The sequence below is a fragment of the Suillus fuscotomentosus genome (genome assembly GCF_016647785.1).
Source record: "Suillus fuscotomentosus strain FC203 chromosome Unknown F5891scaffold_1, whole genome shotgun sequence".
Taxonomy (NCBI): Eukaryota; Fungi; Basidiomycota; class Agaricomycetes; order Boletales; family Suillaceae; genus Suillus; species Suillus fuscotomentosus.
The window spans coordinates 180096-197330 of NW_024539513.1; the positions used below are offsets into that span (position 1 = coordinate 180096).

A 17235-nucleotide genomic window follows, 5' to 3' on the forward strand; every position below is an offset into this window, starting at 1 on the left:
TCCCCTGAGAATTTTCTCAAAGTTTATCAAACTTCAAATTCTTGGAACGTGCGCTGGGGCCCGCGCTCTGTCAATGTCAATGCTACCTGTTCCGTTTCCGAACCAGAAGAACTGCTGTGGACAGATTTACCGCTGCCCTGTATTTGATGAATTGTGGTCATCTCAGAGTTTGGATTCCGCTCATGGCGGGCATAAATCATCGTCGGCGCACCTCAGCGAGTAATAAGCAAATAACTAGACTGCAAGTCTGCAGGACCTTCAGCCATCAATTATTTTTGGCACGCGCTTATAGCTCTCCACATTCCCAGACTGTGTGTACACTCACAGTACGTGCATCCGCGTCCATCGGCAGGAGGATCGCAATGATGCTAAACGCTCCGCAAGTTCGGAACCCAGGCTGTCATCAAGAAGTTCCGGGTATCAGATGTATTCAGCTATCGAAACACTGTTGCAATTGGCAATCTGTCGCCAGTTCAAACGTTCACCGATAAGCCGTTCCGATCATGATAGCTGCGGTGATAGTGGCACAAACAAACGAAATCAAAAGGGTCCTGGCTCCACTGCCATCAACGGTCCATTTGCGCTGTCGAGAAACAAGTGCCCTTCCTCATCCATCACGTTCAGGCAACTTTCGATTGTAGATCCTATCATGGACAGTGACAATGGCTTTGAGCCCCCACCCAAGCGGCCATACCGAGCAAAACTTTCAGCGCTAGTGATGCCGTCAACCAATGCCTCCCCTCGCCGTTCACAGTACCGCATGGCTATCCAACGAGGCAGGGTCCATCACATTCCAGGATCTCGCAAATCTATCGCTTTTCATTGGCTTCCTAAGCAGTGGGATCTGATGGATCTATTCCTTTTACTGCACCATCTCGAACATTCTTTCTACTTTCAGCCCGCATAATATCCGATGTCCCCCAGCCAACTCAGGCCAACTCCCGAGCACGCTTGCAAAAATAACTTGGAACTGATTGTTACTGACGTTGAGCACATGGTGCTATATTCAGATGTGACTTCAACTAGTAACTGCCCGATAAAACATGCGTTTCAGTACACCGTGACAATACATCTAACATATATATTCCAAACACACTATAGATATAGTATCGTTACAAATTAACTACATGAGACTCCTCCACGAACTTGAAAACATGCATTACGGCCAAAGCAAAAACCTAGAAATGTTCCTGTGAATGCACACGTTCAGCATTAGAATGAACAACCAATAATGAAAAAACAGACCTTGGCAAATGTGAATTCGACATTATTGCTACTGTGCATGAGAGTTGCTGCCTTGATAGATTTCGCGAGTACACCCGGACCACAGAAGTAGGTCTGCGAGAGCAACCATGAGAACAATTATCAGGAAGAAGACTGAATTCTTCAGACTTACACCAACTTTGGTCTTCAACTGTGCACTGCTACCAGGGAGATACTGACCGATCTCAATTGCTTCCCTGATCCTGCGGTAGATGCTCTTCCAATCGGGGCGGCCAAACATGGTGCGAGTACGAAGCAACGTGAGAGGATCATAATCGGCACCAGCATCGTTGACAGCGATGTTCCAGAGCATATCTTCATCGATCTTTTGAGTGAGGTAGATGTTGATATGTAGGAAATTTGCTTGATATTGCATTTGAGCTGAATATTTCCTAGGTCGATCAAAATAACTCACGGTCAACTTGAGCTTCCTCAACATCTTGCAATAGGCTCTGGAACCAGCCAAACGAGGGCGCATCACGACAAACCCAGAAAAATTCGACCCTTCGGAGGGAACCAAGATCACCTTTCTTTTGACGGTACCAGATATACTTGAGAATTGACGCGAAGGGAGTGACACCTATATAAATTTAATTAACAAGCATTAGGCCCTATGTCGTTTCTTACCGATACCAGCGCCAATTAGCACAGCAACCTCGTTATCGAACACATCTTCAGCAGGAGCGCCATAAGGCCCGTCGATTCTAACGCGAGGAAGTGAGCGGGAAACATTGGGTTCGAGCTCAACAAATTCGCCACGAGTGCCGCCGTACTCGGTTTCGTCTTTTTCAATGCCCTTCATGGCGGCTTTTGTCATCGCAGCAACCACAGATGGACCGCAGCCAAGCCGCTCTCCTAGGGAGTGAGTCCAATCACCAACTTGACGAATGTGAACGGACACATAGGGGTCTTCAGGAGCAGAAGTGATAGTGAACTATATTTTTTACGGCGGTCAGAAAATACGAAAGTCGAGCGGCGATCTACTTGTTACGCACAGGATGCCATTGCCATTGGGAAACTTCTGGGACCTGAATGAAGAGCCACTGGCCTGCCGTATACTTGAAACTAGGTTTGATGATCCGCAGTTCCATGGCTCCACTAGGATGCACAAGAACTTTGGACAGCGTTGTTGCCCTTCGAGCACGATATTCCCTGTACATCCTTTCACCGAAGTAGATAATACCAGGCCAAATGGTGAACCTCCAGCTTTCGTAGCCAAGACAGTGCTCCGTAGAGTAGAAGGGGAAAGTATAAGTGTAGTCCGGATTTGCAGAGTCGCGGACAAAGCACCCAGTGGCATGGCTGTAAAGGCCAATGAAGAAGAAGAAGGCGAGGTGATGAGTGTACCAAAAAGCTTCGAAACATTGGTTGCGGATCTTGTGGTGTGCAGTGGTATACATGAGGACCATGATGAGGAGCATGAAATGGCCAGTTATACCACCAGCCTGTGTATAGTGAATCTGCAATGCATACTCCGGACGAACCTCTGAAAGAAATTAATAACGAATGTCAATCCAAAATTCACTGTAGCACTCACGAGTGCGTTCGACATTGAAAAAGTTGACATAATGAGCTGTAGTATGTACCATTGCCCAAAATGCCATCGAGTATGCGACCTGTCTATGGAACCAGATGTTCTCGTCGGCAGGGAAGAGCCACGCGAGCTTGGGACGAACGACGCGAATGATATTGCGCAGCATGGGAACCAGGAGCAGTCCCGCGTTGAACGCAAGAGTGAGACCAGCACCACGCGACGTCCAGACAGACCATTTCAGAGCATTGAGAGCAGCCAATTTAGTGTCAGTGGCCTGTTAGATGCGTAGTGAGTGATTGTCGAATCTGATGCGGTGAATGAGGCTCACTTGCAGATACCAACCCAGAGCGAAAAGGGTTAATTGGATACCGTAAAATATGACATTGAAAACAAGCCTCCTCGGGTTGAGGAACTCGCTCTGAAACCAAGATTCACCCATGGTATGATGTTGGGGAAGTAGAAAAGTGGGGCCTGCCCAAAATGTAGGAAAGAAAGACGAGAAAAAAGAAGGCGCTAGATGTAAGAAGGGATTTATAAAGGGTACCGGACGGGACAATGACAAGGTGATGCCGGGATAGTAGAAATATACATAGTACAAGCTGTACCCCGGGAAGGCTGTCGCTATCTAGAATCTTTCCGGCATCCGACGTAGGTCACGGCAACTCAGTCATCATTTGTCCGGCTGTGCCAATTCAGCGCGTAGCAGCTCTATTATAATTATTGAACATTGTCCATGGCATTGAGGCTGAAATTCACTGCCTCCCCGCGACAGTGATCGTCCCTATACCGTCCTAGATTTAGACCCAGGACCATGCTTATATATGAAATTCCATTCGATTTTGGTAGTCACGTCAGGCAAAGTAGTGACCGGGTGGAGAGGTCTGTCGAAACTCGGCGTTCGGCGGTGTTTGCAATATCGCCGCCTGACTGCCTACCTAACTGTCGCCTTGCAAAATCAATCACTTGATCGTTAGACTGCCTATTATCCTAGACTCCAGTAGGCAGGATCAATGAAAATTCTGACAAGCTTGAAGTGAAACGATGGAGCCATATAAGGCAAAATGGCACGTGGTTTGTAAGATTTGTTTCCTTGACGCGACTTGTTCAACTGCTCATTGCACAGAACACCACTGTAATGGCTACACTAGCCCCCTTCTCTACGTCGTATCGACAGCAGCCAAGTATAGGCACACCCTCATCAGTATTTCGTCAGAACCAAAACCAACAAAGGCCGGCCTCTGCCCTTGACCTTCCAGGTCTCCAAAGCGCAAGTCGCGTATTGCACGACCAGTTCATCAAGGATGCCCAGATAATACCAGATATCGGTGACATGCTTACCACCCGTAAGTTGGAAACCCTCTGGCATATTCACATTATCTCTAACTTTCCTTGCCAGCTGGTGGGCAGTCGTCAGCACTCTATAGTGTCTTTCCCGACGACTACCGGGCACCATTTCAGAAGAGGAGGCTTGTAGGCATTCCTGAAGCACTGTTTCAGTATTATAACAGTAAGTTTAATAAATTTGGCTCTGATGCTAGCCTAAAGCTTCACAGCTACCAACGTTACTTCACACATGGGTCTAATACCCGAAATTGAGCGTGTATGGATATCAATTGATCATAAGCTATTTCTTTGGGATTATATTGAGGGGTATGTATCCCTTTCATGCCTCTTTTCAAACTGATACAACCCTTCCAAAGCCAAGACATAAGCTCCTTTGTCGACCAACCGGACGTCATCACGCATGTCGCTGTCGTAAAACCAAAAGTCGGCGTCTTCGTCGACGAAATCACATCCGTCATGGTCATTTGCACTCCTGTATCCGTTCTTTTAATTGGGTTGTCCATGTCCACCGTCATTGGTACCAATAATCGCTCCCGCAAAGAAATCAGAATGTATGCAACAGACATGACAGTTTCGACTGACATCGAAATGACCTCTGTTGTGGGGATGTCCGACGGGCGCATTTTCATGTGTGGTTCTCAAGATGGCTGTTTGTACGAACTGCACTATCAACAGAGCGAATCTTGGTTTTCGAAACGGGTGCATATAGTCAACCACTCTGTTGGAAGTGTACAGAGTCTGTTCCCGAGATTCACCTCACCAAAGTCGGAAGGTCTGTGATTTGTTTTGCCCTTGACTTGCGATGAATGACCCTTGCACCTAGACCGTATTGTTGCTGTGATCTCGGATCCAAAACGCAATTGCTTCTATACCCTGTCTGCCAGGAACTCGATATCTATCTACCAGGCCAGCAGCGAGAAGGCTGTGCACCATGTGCAAACTATGTCGAACCTTTACAAGTCTGCGCAAGAGAAGGCACCTGGTTCTCCCGCTCTTACCCCTTCAAACTTCCAGATCGTGGCTCTACATGTCCTAGACCTGGGTGAATCGCGAACAGGGGTTCAATTGATAGCCATCACCATGAACGGTGTACGCTTGTACTTCTCTCCATCAACCTCGACATATGGGTTTTCATATGGGCCAACCCCAAGTGCTGCGGGCGGTGTGCGACCTCTACAACTCATTCATGTACGACTTCCACCCCCAAATCTATTGCATCCAGACGAGCAATCTAGTCCCCATCGTCCTGCTTACAACAGCTCCACCCGAAACTCTCCTCCACAACCTCCATCCCGTCCCTTCATCGTGTCAGGACTTGAAAACTCGTGTTATTTGGATGGACTAATGGTCTCAGCTCAGCCTGGTGATACAGATGGGACAGACTTTTTGCTTTGCACCGCGCCTGATCTCACTCGAATTGGCTCGCTCGGGCAACTGAATCCGCCATCGCAACTACAACCATCCCAGCAACCAATATATGGTCCCTCATCATATGGGACTGGAGCAAATCAACGACCTCCTTTAACTGAATATGCTACCTTGCTAGCCATCCCTGGTCGGACATGGTCAATGGACGACGGTTCCCCGAGAATCGACCCTTGCGTCAGTTGCTCCTTCACCTCCTGTCACAAATGAACTCGCAACACAATTCTCCGAGCCTTCACGACAATTTATGATCCTCACGAATGTCGGTCTCACATTTTTGATCAAAAGGCGAGCTTTGGACTATCTCAAAGCGGTCATAGAAGAAGTCCAGACCGAGGGAGTGGTGCAGCCAATAATTGAGTTCAGAGACAGGTAGGTTTATTTGTAAATACAGTCGCTCAAAAACTCACTTTTATATAGTTTTGGAAGAGACCAGACATGTGCCATGTTACTCGGTCTTGCAAGCGGGAATACTTTCCTGGATGCTGGAGAGCCATCGACAAGTGGCACACTCTGCACAATTAGTCCCGATATTGCCAACGTTGCTAAGCAAGCGTTTTATGATTTTGGCGAGCGACCAATCTGGACAGAACGAGTGACTTACGGTACAAGTGAGTAGTGCATTCTCTAATCAGACTCGAACTCACACCTTTCAGGCGACAGTTCTGGTAGTGCCATCTTTAGTGGTCGAAGGGAGGGCTTTGCTATATACTTCGCACGTCTAGTACGGCCACTGTGGAAAGACAAGTTAACAAAACCAGGGTAAGGTCCAAAACCCTTGTAGTCAATTCTTCTCATACTGAAATCGCACAGCCCCCCTGGTTTGCAACAGTCGAACTTTGAGGATAACCTTTTGGTAACTGTACAGAAAAACCTTTTCGCACTGAAGGAGTTCCTAGATAAAAACCCTCACCTATTCCACTCTGCTCCCGGAGAGCATTCAGTATCGCGGTCGTCATCTGGCAATGAGCAAGAAGCTTGGAAGGTTATTCGTCTTCCACACCGTGATGCTCTCGCTTAATCCTTCCTTAGGCTGAGCAAAATTCTGTTTCCCAGCTCCAAGCGCTGTTATCCAGGACAATCGAAGCAATATCTTTCATACTTCTGTTGAACGATTACAGGCTGGGGGAGCTGACAGCCCAGTAAGCATTTCTGATGGGCAGGGAATTTCCTAATCTCAAGCTGATTGCCAGGTGCGATCCTGATACGCAAAAGTTGATCACTTCCATGACATTTGAAGACCTTATTACTTCACAAAATGGTGTCACGGCTGCACGTGCATTGGTTAACAGTCGTAATTGACCAACAGATCGGTCAACAGATTAGCGTGCGTATCTGTTGTAAATCTGCTGCACTGGGATGACAAGCTCTGTACAGGTGGATACAATCAGTGAGGTACTACAGCAACGCTGTGGCTCGTTTTGCAGCACAGACGATGTCATGCTGTACAAGGTTAGTCGTAGTTGTTGTTTCCTGTTTTAGTGATCCGTCTTACAGTGAATTAGGCTCGTGAAAGTGTTCGTAAGGCTATGGAGTCACGAAATCCCTCCGAACGTCATAACTGGCTCGGCGAATCTCTGAGGTACATTGAAGATACCAGATGGGGCTCGTGATTCTAACCGTATTGCACCAGACTGTTTACCAAGGGTGCACGGATGCTAGACTTTGACAAAATTCGCGAAGTTTGTGGTGAATACCAGCAGCTCGGTTATGCCAAAGGTTAGTACGTTTTGGTCTAGTGGTCACTATATTTACACCCGCTCAGGAGCTGTGGAACTTCCATTGAGTTGCGCCCAGGCACTAGACCCTGATAATCTGGGCCTCGAGTACTGGTATGCGGCATGTCCGCCAAATGACATCCGAAAGGAGTATTGCGACAGACGACTCAAGTGTTACGACCTTGTCCTGCATTCTCTGAGCGTCTTTGAGGAACAAGCCTCACAGAGTCCTTCTGTAAAAGGGTCAACGTCAAACGCAATTGACGACCCCGAAGCTATCCGCAGCCATGCCTATGACCTTGCATTTTCCAGCGAGGACGAGATGTTTCACTCTACGTTATATGAGTGGTTAATTAACCGTGGTCTTGCTGACGAGCTTTTGGCGGTGCGTTGTTATCGTGCTCAACAATCTTGGCTTCGCTGATAAGTCTGGAATGATTGTAGATGCGGCCTCCATTCCTGGAAGCCCACCTGAAGCGGGAACCGATCACGGTGCCCAAGTATCAGCTTTTGTGGCAATTCTATGTGAAAGACGGTCAACCGTTGCGCGCCGCAGAGATACTTGCTGTCCTAGCAGAGTCTGAGTGAGTGTTGTGTCTATCCATTCTATTCAATCGACACCTCATCAAACATACAGTACTGACTTGCTGTTGGACAAACGCCTCGAGTACCTGACACTGGCCGTTGCCAATGCGAAGTCTCATCCCGTGACCATCGGTGGCAGGCACGAGACTGCTATTTCTTTCCTTACCAATCTCGAAGAAAAACTGGACGTTGCTCAAGTACAGCTCGAGGTATACAATACCCTCTTACCTCATATGAACGATCCTGGAGAAGCTGGAGAGAAAATAAAGTATCTCAGCAAGACCTTGTTGACCATGTCGGAGGTATGTCCCCATGATAGGTCTCAGTCGTTGTTTTCTTTATGTACATTTTCAGCTGTATCAAGTTTATGCGGAACCATTCGATCTACCGGTCATGAAGCTCTTGATCTTGCATGTCTCTGATCATCACGATGAACACGTTGTCCGTCCTATATGGGATAGGATATTTGATGATGGTACGTAAGGCCAGTTTACGAAAAGGTGGCGCCCGTCTTACTCGCGTCTCGTTAAGCAATTGAGAAGGGTGCGGATGCACAAACCAATGCCGACCACATCATCGCAAGTGTTGTTCCACTAGGGAAACGGTTTTACCCCTCCGAGAGTGCCTTCCCCTTGAGTGAGTCAAGACTGCACTTATTCTAGGTCTTCTCAGCTCATAACATAATTTCAGAGTACATTGCATCGTTGTTGGTCACATTCGCTCTCAAAAACAGGACACAACTACCAAACGGTTGGAGTCCTCGGGTGCTTGTTCAGTGTGGCGTTCCTTACGGGGATGTGTGGGATGTACTCCATGAGATGTATGAATCACAGGTAATGGGTCTTATCTGAGAACTTTGCACGAGTGAATCTAATTTCGGCAACACAGATACCGCCTTTCAACACGCAAAGCGGCGTGCAAGTCGTATCCGCTGATATTGCAATTCTTTTAAATGACTGGCTCGAGGAGGCAAAACGCCCTCAATCCTCAGTTCCCCGAGGAGAATTCCCTGTTGGCAGAATAGATCTTGCTGTTGGGCAGTATCTGGCGGAACTAGGTGCCAATCAGGCGGAGACAAAGGCAATTTATGAAGGAATCAAACGTCAGCTAAGAAGAAACTGGTAGCACATGGGATGCCTTATCTATTACTCGTCATAAAATCCTACTACTTTCATGACACCTATGTCGGGCAAATCAATTGACTTCCAGAATGACATCCTCCGCAAACAGAAGTAAACGTTCGCTGATCTTTCGTGTCAATTTGTACGCCTCGTATAACGCCCTGGATGCAATGATCAGGCAAACATACAATGTGCGTAAGAGACACGTGCCTCGCAATCCCAATAACTAGTAAACCCAAGATGATCATCGCAGCTATGTCTGTTGAGTTACCCCTCCGGCTTCTATTACCCCTGAAACGAGCTATCCAATGGACTGGGCCAAGAAGAGGCAGCGACAGCAGCATATGAACTATAGACCCGGCACCTATCATAGGGAGGCCGATCACGAACCTGCGCACAAACCGCTTCAAGAATGATGGTGAAGATGGGAACGGGGCAGGATTAGTCCTCGTCAGTCTTGGAGCATCGTCCTCTAGAGGAAATGCGTCCTGGTCTCGAAGTATTCGTAATGCTGCACGGATGAGATCGTGGCCAACGTCAATCGGCGAAATGAAGAAGTAGTATGATGATCCGTAGGACGAGTAATCGTCGAAGGAACTCATGAAATACGTTGTAACATAGGACGAACACATGACAAGTAAGGTGAACAAAAAGGAAGATATCATGCCAACTACGACTGCAAGGACGTCAGTATCGTCTCACTATGCGGAGTGGTTTCACTCACCCGGGTTGGTCGCCAACCCAATTGCTTTGGTCCGAGCAAAGTGATATCGGTAATGGCACTGTGGACAGCGATAGAAAGAGTTGTTGCTGAAAGACGAGTTCCTCCACTTTTTCAGGCAGGATATATGGACATACTGAATAGATGTCAGTGTATCGATATTCGAAGTATTCGAGGGAGCTGACTGACGCTAATGGAACCCTTACACAGACAAGGTCGAATAAGTCTTCCCAATGAGTCGTCTTCGCCATCGAAGCAGATACGACATTGTTTCTCCTGCTCGGGCGCTGGTTTGTTCTGTGCATCTGCCATGTTGGCCATGATCATGTACTGTCGGCGTCGAGGAATCCTGTTTTGTGTAGATATTGTGACATATATGGAAATTCGTACGAGGCGACCTTGCCGGGCATTCGGCACCATAATTTGGCTCGTATGTGGAAATTGCCGAATGGAGCATAGATTTTCGTAACTGAGCGCTATGAAGCTAAGCCAGAGCGGTCCTCTCAGGTATTTCTAGTTAGTTTAACTGTCTCGGTTGAACGAGGATTGAAGGAGAAATGAGTGAGCTAGCACCTGCCGATATGCGCCGTGACGGAGTTTGAATATGGACTTGTGGGTGCAACGCGACTCGTCGCTCTTCTGTCGATCACCGGTCTTCTGGCGTGAAAAGTGGGACAACTCTATCACAACTCTAGTTCAACATCATCCGTGCCAAGTCAGTTCGCTTCGGTGCTTGAATTTAATTTTCATCGTGTTTGTTTACGTCTAAACGGTGGCAGTGGAAGGTAATGTTACTCGGTGACTAGGTTCCTCGAGTTGACGTATTTAATACAGAGCTCAGTCGCGCGATCCAGGACGTTGTTCGACTGCATCAGGGGTTAAGGGATCACCGCGTTTCAAAGGCGAGGGTTTCATTGCTTCAAAGTTCACATAACGCTCTCAGGCCATTGTCGCGCTTATTGCGCGCTATCATCAAGTAAATATCACTTTGTTGGGCGATGGCTGATGCGTTCTTTTTTTATTGATATCGAATCCCCCCATCGTTGCTACGAGCTGAATGCCCCCCTCCTTCCGATGATACCGCTGCTAACTTATGTAAATCCCCGGTTGCACAAATTAGGCGAAGGGACCTGATTTGACGCCCCACCTCTTGAAGAGAATTCTTCTGATACATTAGGTCGTGCTGAAATCGGGGAAACCTTCCATAGTACTGAATATTGAATAACCGGCACCCCGTCGGCGATAACCGATAGTCTTCTAAGTTGGTAAGTAGCAACTTGCTCCGACATCATTCGTTCAATCATAAACATACTTGCAGATCTACTTCAGATGTCTCTAATTCCTCCTTGCTCTCCTCCATGTCAGAGTCGTACAACAGTCCTAGTCAATCACCAACTACTACTAAGCGATGTACGATATCATACTCGGTCCCAGTCAATTTTCCCTCTGGAATTTCCTGTCTACAGACGTAAGTAATCACGCCTGTACATGAAAGCATCGTCACCAGGACCATCATGTGTTTTTTCCAGGTACCTCGCATTAATTTCACCCGACTTCGAGTCAGGATAAATCTTACCAGATCTCCACAAGGCTAAGCTCTTCCTTCCTGCCGTAGATCGTTATTATTTTAATGGTCAAGTCCTAACGCACATTAATGTTACGTGCCCACCTTCGGGCTTTTACATCAATCAACCACGGCTCATGCTCGAACGCACCTTGTGTCGAGCTAGCCTATTCCTTCTTGATGAAGTCTACGACATGGATCTCGATCGCTATGTCTTGAAGGATATAACCGTAGGACCCAGTCCTCTATCTCACTAAGATGGCTACTAAGTACCCTGTCCCATCCAGCGATAAAATACTCGCTCTATCTTGCATGAATGTTGGCGTTGGTCCAGGTGGAACAACCGCAATGCTTGCGTTCGTCATGCGGATTGTTCATGACCCGCTCATCTATAACACTGACATTCCAGACGCGTCTCCATCGTCGATTACAAAGGACAAGTCATGCTTGATACATACGTATCACCTACCATGCAAGTCAGCGACTACCGAACTGCAACCACCGGTATAGAATCTTCTCACCTTCTTTCTCGTGAGTTCAAAAGCCAGTGTCATCTTTCTGCTATTCACACGACCTATCACACCAGCCGACACCCCTACTTTCGCCCAAGTTCAACAGCACGTTGCTGACCTTATCAAGGGCAAGGTACTTATTGGCCACAGTCTGTGGAACGATCTCTCTGGTAAGCATAGCTTTTGTTCAATTACCCCGGCCGTCACTTATTGACGTCTTACCCAGTTCTAGGAATTCCTCATCCCGCAGTGGGTACTCGGGACGTTGCTCTATATCAGCCTTTTCGAAACGCTCTTCGGTCTCCTAATCAGGTGATCGGCCTTCAAACTCTTATGTGGCATTTGATGTGCCGTCGATGTCAAGATGGCCAGCTTCACCCAGTGAGTTCCTACTATCATGACAGTCCTGCTCGACCCCTGAGTAATGTGTTTCCCGTAGGTCGAGAATGCGCGTGCTGCACTTGACTTGTATCGGACTGTTTCGTCTGAATGGGAAGGGGCAATTGCCATCGGAAATTGGCCCTCATCCCTTCCTCCTAGCACATTCTCGCGTTGCTATCTCTGAACAATTTCCATGCCGATTACTACTCTTTACACCTACATGACATTCTTCCGCAGGACTATTTCGTATTTAGATGCTTTTAATCCTACTATACACTCGTCTTATGCCAATTCGTTTTATGCCAGTTCGTTATGGGCTTTATGACTCTATGTATGGGTGCATTAGCTTCGCCTCGGAGTTCCAAGTAAATCTACAACGACTGGCTAAGTTACTCGGTACGTCACTGCACAATCCTCGACTCTTCTTTGCTTCAGCATTGAAACCTTCCTCTTCAACGCCTGCCATTTCCTATTCTCGGCTCCCCTTCCATGAAAAATCTTTGCAGTTGGCCGTCTAAGTAACCTGGTAAAAGCCCGAGGGGATGCCCCTCCCGTAATGTCCCGTTGCGTTCGCCATGATTGCTTCTGCAAGCGAAGTGTTCGCTCAGATTCGAGCATAACCGCGGCGATATCAAGACGTCCTTCTTTGATGGAGAGACTAGCGATCCGCCGCCTGACAACGCTGGATTCTGTGCGCGGACCCCACCGCGTGCGAAAAGTTTTGAGGCACTTCATGGCGAGAGTCCCGCATCGTTTGCAAGACCGGAGACTTGCGAGGATTAAAAATAGTGTTTTTGACGATGGTCGGATCCCAGGGTGAGCTGAAAGTAGATGGGAGATAACACGACGTTGGGCGAAATGTCGGCCAAGTCCTGATTTCTCGGTTACAGCCCTGGTGTGCAAGTGAATGATATCCAGCACTGCGTGCTGTTGTCTGCGGCTGAGTCTCCTGGGGAGCGTTTGGAAGTATAATGAAGTAGATTCGAGCGCCTTGACGTGGTTTCCCAACTGAATCATAGCCTCCGCGATGAAAAAGACGGCCCTTGGTGGCAGCTGAGAATATTCGGGCGAGGCAACGAGTGGAAACATGTTCATAAGAGAACGATAGCGAGAAACCTGCACTGGACCAGAGACCGTGGATGTTTGCAAGACCACGCATCTGAAGTTCGCAGACTTCCATCCATAGCCTCGCCGTTGCGGAATTTTAACCCACCGTCGTAGAGCACCACGTTTCAAAGAGCCAAAAAATTCCATCCACAAAGGCAATGGTAGTCCGTCCTGATGCCCAGATCGTAAGCCCAACTCTTTTGGCCACCGCTCTCTTCTCATAACACGTTGAACACGTCTCATAGCCTCATCCCATCTGCCAGTCCGTACCAACCACCTTACAGTTAATTTCCACGTTTCGAGATTTGGTAGGACCGACTCGGCTTTCATGGCATTGAGAAGACGTGCAGCAGTGCCGAAAGCCGCTTGTCTTAAAGCAAGAGAAACCAAGAAATTGAAGGAACGAGTTGAACGAAGGAGACGCGTGTCCTGAGGGTTTGAGAAATGGTAGTTGACGAGTGTAGTGAGCGATGAGTGCGAGTAATTATGCATGTCCAAGAGATTTTGATAGAACATCTCACAAGAGGTGGGAGTTGGTAGGTGAGGTATTGGCGCAGCGGCGAGGGAATGGGCACTGACGAAAGTAGCGGATTCGGAGGGAGGGTTTTGGATATACATTGGTTCCGCACGACCTGGATCCTTCCACGAAGCCTCCCTTATAGAGATGGAGTCGGGATCTATGGGTATGACATATTGACCTCGACGTGGTGTCTGAGGTTGCCGCACGAACGATTCGTCAGAACGTGATTTTCTAGACATCCCGACACGCTTCTTGTCTGGAAGAAGAGATCCATGGTATTTAACACGTCGTGTCCAAGCGCGAGCTGCAGCTGACTGCAAAATTGCAGAAAATGAAGACGTGGTGTCTGGCGGAATATATGAACATTTAAGCAGGCGGGATGCATGATGAAGCATGCATGAGCTCGCAACTACACGCTGGTCAATATCGCTTCTGACTTTTGCACGTTTTTTTTTCGACTTACTTGCAAGGCAAGCTTTGGGAGACTGGCGCTTGCAGTCTTCTTCTGCCTTGAACAATATTTCTGATTTCGTCCGATTCTGGAGGCTCGACTGACAAGGTTCTAAACTAAACAGTGACAAACACTTTCCGTCATGTGCGATAAGTCACTTCAGCGCCTCAGCTACGCTCCAAGATCGCTCTGAGTTTCGCGTGCACACTTCAGGCCGGCCTTTTGGTGAGTGGAACGTTCGTTAGACTATTCCAGAACTAATAATTCATAATTGACTTCAGATTACGTCGCGCATGTGCATTTCATAGAAGCATGCTTGAAAGCTTACATCGAGCTTATTTTCACAGCAGGGTTGGTCCACTCTATCGTAAACAAGGTTCCTAGAATGATGATGCAGGGCACAAACGTGCACCATCGGGTGTCATGGTCTTACTAAAAAAATCATTGCTTTTCCTTGTCAAGCTTCTTATCGCTTGATGCGGCTTGAAGGGACACCCCAGAGTCGTTTTCCGGTAGCGATCGACGGAGAAAACTGGGGCAACAACATGTGTCGATCTAGCACAGGCGCTGGCACTAGAAGACCAGCAGCAAGCTCGGTCACGGTGTTTTCTCGAGCCCGACACATTGGTGCCATATTTTCGACGTTCACAGCGTGTCACCAAGACGCTGAAAATTTATTTGAGTTGGCGATCCGTCAGCATCATGCAGTGCGTTCGAACTCAGAAATAGTCTTTCTACTGTCTTTGAAATTTACCAAGTGACTTTCCGCAGCCCAGGCTCGATTTTGATTCGAACCTTAAGCTTAAAAGTCGGAGTGCACCTCGTCGCAATCTAGAAAACCTTCATGATATCTAGATTCTAGCATGTAAGCCAACATAGTCACGGAGTTTGAAAGGTGTTTTGAACACGTTTTGAATCTAGGGTCTACCCCCCTTCTTGATGTCACTCGAGAACTGGGCGTTTTGGACATGCAGACTTGCAAAATACTGACGTTTGACGATGACCCGGGCACATCGGCACGAGGACTTGAGAACATAGATTTAGCGTTAGAACGACGTTCTAAACGCTGTTGGGAGTCACCTAGCCATTGAAGCTGACTGACCCGAAGGCACCTAGATTCTGAACTCCGGGGTCGCAACCCCTGCACGATAAGACACTCAGGTGTTTTGGGATCGCCGGAACTGTAGGCACTCGGGCTGCGGCGTCTGAGATCTGAAGGCTAATGCACCTAAAGACGTGCGATGATATGACGAATTTGAAACAGGTGTGCACCTTCCATATAGTCATACAAACTACGAGCATAAGAATCGATCATGACTAAATACACACTTAATGAGTGCCACGAGAAAAAAAAAACTTATGACCTATCAGTAAACCATAATCCAACGAGAGCTCCGCTCAGGATCGTTAACAGTAAAAAATGAGTTCCATTATCAAAGTTCCTCCTCCATTAGGTGTAGAACGTTCCTTCCCACCAGCCAGCCGACTTTGCTTACCCACTGATCTCGCACCTTTCGCATGTCCTGCCATCCCTCCGGACCTTTCGCCTCGGCAAACTCATCCAAGCCCTTTTCCCAACTTCTAACGGTGTCCACTCCGAACATCCCCCCTTGTTGATTTACGACCTCATCTATCCGATCTATCCAGGCTCGCCACTCCTGAATTAGCCGGGGTAGTAACAGAGGGGCGAGAGATGATTGTGTCAGAGGTGGTTGAGAAAGGATATGGTTCGTGAGGGCTGAAAGGAAGAGAAAAGTCTCTGACGGATGAGACCTGTCTCTGTGTTGCAGCTGAAGGGCTGCAGAGAGCGACTGTGACGAAGCACCGGAATCAACGTGCAACGGCAATGAAGGTGATGCATAGGAAAAATATGGCACATATGACATGGAGGCGGACACGAACTCATGTATAGCTGGTCGTAGACGTGATAAGATGTATGATTCTCGCATGCCACCATCAGGTGGGCCTGCTGGGCTCTGCTGGCCGAAACGTGTGAAGCCAGATGGTAGGCCGCCGGCGGGTGTTCTATAGTTTGTGATCCCAGATCCAAAACCAAAGGAAGTAGTTGATGATGATGATCCTAGCGCAAATGATGAAGGGTTGGAATAAGGATATGCTTCCCGAAGTTTTCGAGCTGATTGCTCCAGAGCTTGTATAGCTGTATCCAGCGTCGGACGGGGTATCAGAGGTAGTATAAGAGATTTAAGTGATGGCTGAGCACTAAGCATGGAATTAAGCAGAGGAAGTAGTGATTGCGGTGGCAAACTCGCTGATTAAAGCAGGTTAGATTTACCAGGATACGATAGGCGACTAAAACGACATACCAAGGAGAACGCCAACGTCAACATCGTTATCTGAGCCCACTGAACTATTTTCTTTTCCGCCTTTGTCATCTTTTGAGTTACTTGCAGAGGTGATCTTTGCTCGCTTAGGTGCTCCACGCTTAGGGCGTTCTGGTGTTGGACTTCGGTCCATAGCTACGTCCCGGGCGCCATGTCGACTGGAGCTGTCGGTTTCATCGTCAAATTCGTGTCTTCTCTTCTGTGAGCGATGCACAGAAGCAGGTAGGTTCATGCTAGAGGCTAATTGCTGGAATGCAGCAGGCTGCGTATGTCCCATGGTCATTGTAGACTGCCAACTAGCTCCGGGGTTTACTGAAAGGCCAAAACCAAAACCCAAGCAGGACGGCGGATGAGTGGCTGGGTTGTGCAAGAAATCAAGCGGGGGATGGACAAGATTTGCCATGGTTTTGTTGTTGAAAGAATGGTGGACACTGTTACAAAAGTCCTTCAGGCCACAATGCAGCCACGCGAATGCAGGCGATCACCTTGACCAGCCCTTAACAAATTGCACGTGACATTCATATTAAAATGCCTGGTTTTTTTTTCGGAAGCGGCTCCAGGCTTGCTCTTGCTTTCTCTTTCATTCTCTTTGAAATGTTGTTTCAATCAAGGTAAGCACCAACTTGTCGAGCCTCATTTCGCGGTGA

At 47.8% G+C, this 17235-nt stretch overlaps 6 protein-coding genes across 6 annotated transcripts; 2 read left to right on the top strand and 4 right to left on the bottom strand.

The window, feature by feature from the left end:
- Positions 1–970: 970 nt before the first annotated feature.
- Positions 971–3447, bottom strand: F5891DRAFT_991807 (ferric reductase NAD binding domain-containing protein). Its single transcript, XM_041378147.1, has 8 exons — positions 3126–3447; positions 2801–3071; positions 2259–2749; positions 1891–2197; positions 1679–1843; positions 1397–1626; positions 1246–1338; positions 971–1190 (listed from the first exon to the last, which is right to left on the bottom strand). The coding sequence occupies exons 1-8, from the start codon at positions 3234–3236 to the stop codon at positions 1179–1181; spliced, it is 1680 nt and encodes a 559-aa protein (XP_041233739.1). The 5' UTR covers positions 3237–3447; the 3' UTR covers positions 971–1178.
- A 485-nt stretch (positions 3448–3932) lies between these two features.
- F5891DRAFT_1179683 (nucleoporin) lies at positions 3933–8994 on the top strand (the record flags this gene model as incomplete). Its single annotated transcript, XM_041365823.1, has 22 exons — positions 3933–4140; positions 4194–4304; positions 4351–4447; positions 4498–4913; positions 4965–5696; positions 5749–5938; positions 5987–6177; positions 6223–6328; positions 6380–6551; positions 6599–6708; positions 6760–6850; positions 6876–6893; positions 6944–7018; positions 7072–7148; positions 7200–7285; positions 7332–7669; positions 7729–7868; positions 7922–8171; positions 8224–8344; positions 8401–8505; positions 8560–8702; positions 8758–8994. The coding sequence occupies 22 exons, from the start codon at positions 3933–3935 to the stop codon at positions 8992–8994; spliced, it is 4014 nt and encodes a 1337-aa protein (XP_041233740.1).
- A 69-nt stretch (positions 8995–9063) lies between these two features.
- Positions 9064–10108, bottom strand: F5891DRAFT_1160341 (uncharacterized protein; the record flags this gene model as incomplete). The annotated part of the gene is made up of 4 exons (XM_041365223.1): positions 9901–10108; positions 9715–9847; positions 9201–9666; positions 9064–9151 (listed from the first exon to the last, which is right to left on the bottom strand). Exons 1-4 carry the CDS (start codon positions 10036–10038, stop codon positions 9064–9066), a joined length of 825 nt encoding a protein of 274 aa, XP_041233741.1. The 5' UTR covers positions 10039–10108.
- Positions 10109–11530: 1422 nt separating this feature from the next.
- On the top strand, positions 11531–12452 carry F5891DRAFT_2729 (ribonuclease H-like domain-containing protein; the record flags this gene model as incomplete). Its single annotated transcript, XM_041371150.1, has 5 exons — positions 11531–11631; positions 11685–11806; positions 11862–11957; positions 12014–12168; positions 12227–12452. The coding sequence occupies 5 exons, from the start codon at positions 11534–11536 to the stop codon at positions 12350–12352; spliced, it is 597 nt and encodes a 198-aa protein (XP_041233742.1). The 3' UTR covers positions 12353–12452.
- Positions 12453–12471: 19 nt separating this feature from the next.
- F5891DRAFT_1133967 (uncharacterized protein) lies at positions 12472–14361 on the bottom strand. The gene is made up of 2 exons (XM_041364764.1): positions 14259–14361; positions 12472–14204 (listed from the first exon to the last, which is right to left on the bottom strand). The coding sequence occupies exon 2, from the start codon at positions 14188–14190 to the stop codon at positions 12553–12555; it is 1638 nt and encodes a 545-aa protein (XP_041233743.1). The 5' UTR covers positions 14191–14204; positions 14259–14361; the 3' UTR covers positions 12472–12552.
- A 1119-nt stretch (positions 14362–15480) lies between these two features.
- On the bottom strand, positions 15481–17031 carry F5891DRAFT_2669 (uncharacterized protein). The gene is made up of 2 exons (XM_041371142.1): positions 16571–17031; positions 15481–16515 (listed from the first exon to the last, which is right to left on the bottom strand). Exons 1-2 carry the CDS (start codon positions 16989–16991, stop codon positions 15680–15682), a joined length of 1257 nt encoding a protein of 418 aa, XP_041233744.1. The 5' UTR covers positions 16992–17031; the 3' UTR covers positions 15481–15679.
- Positions 17032–17235: the final 204 nt, after the last annotated feature.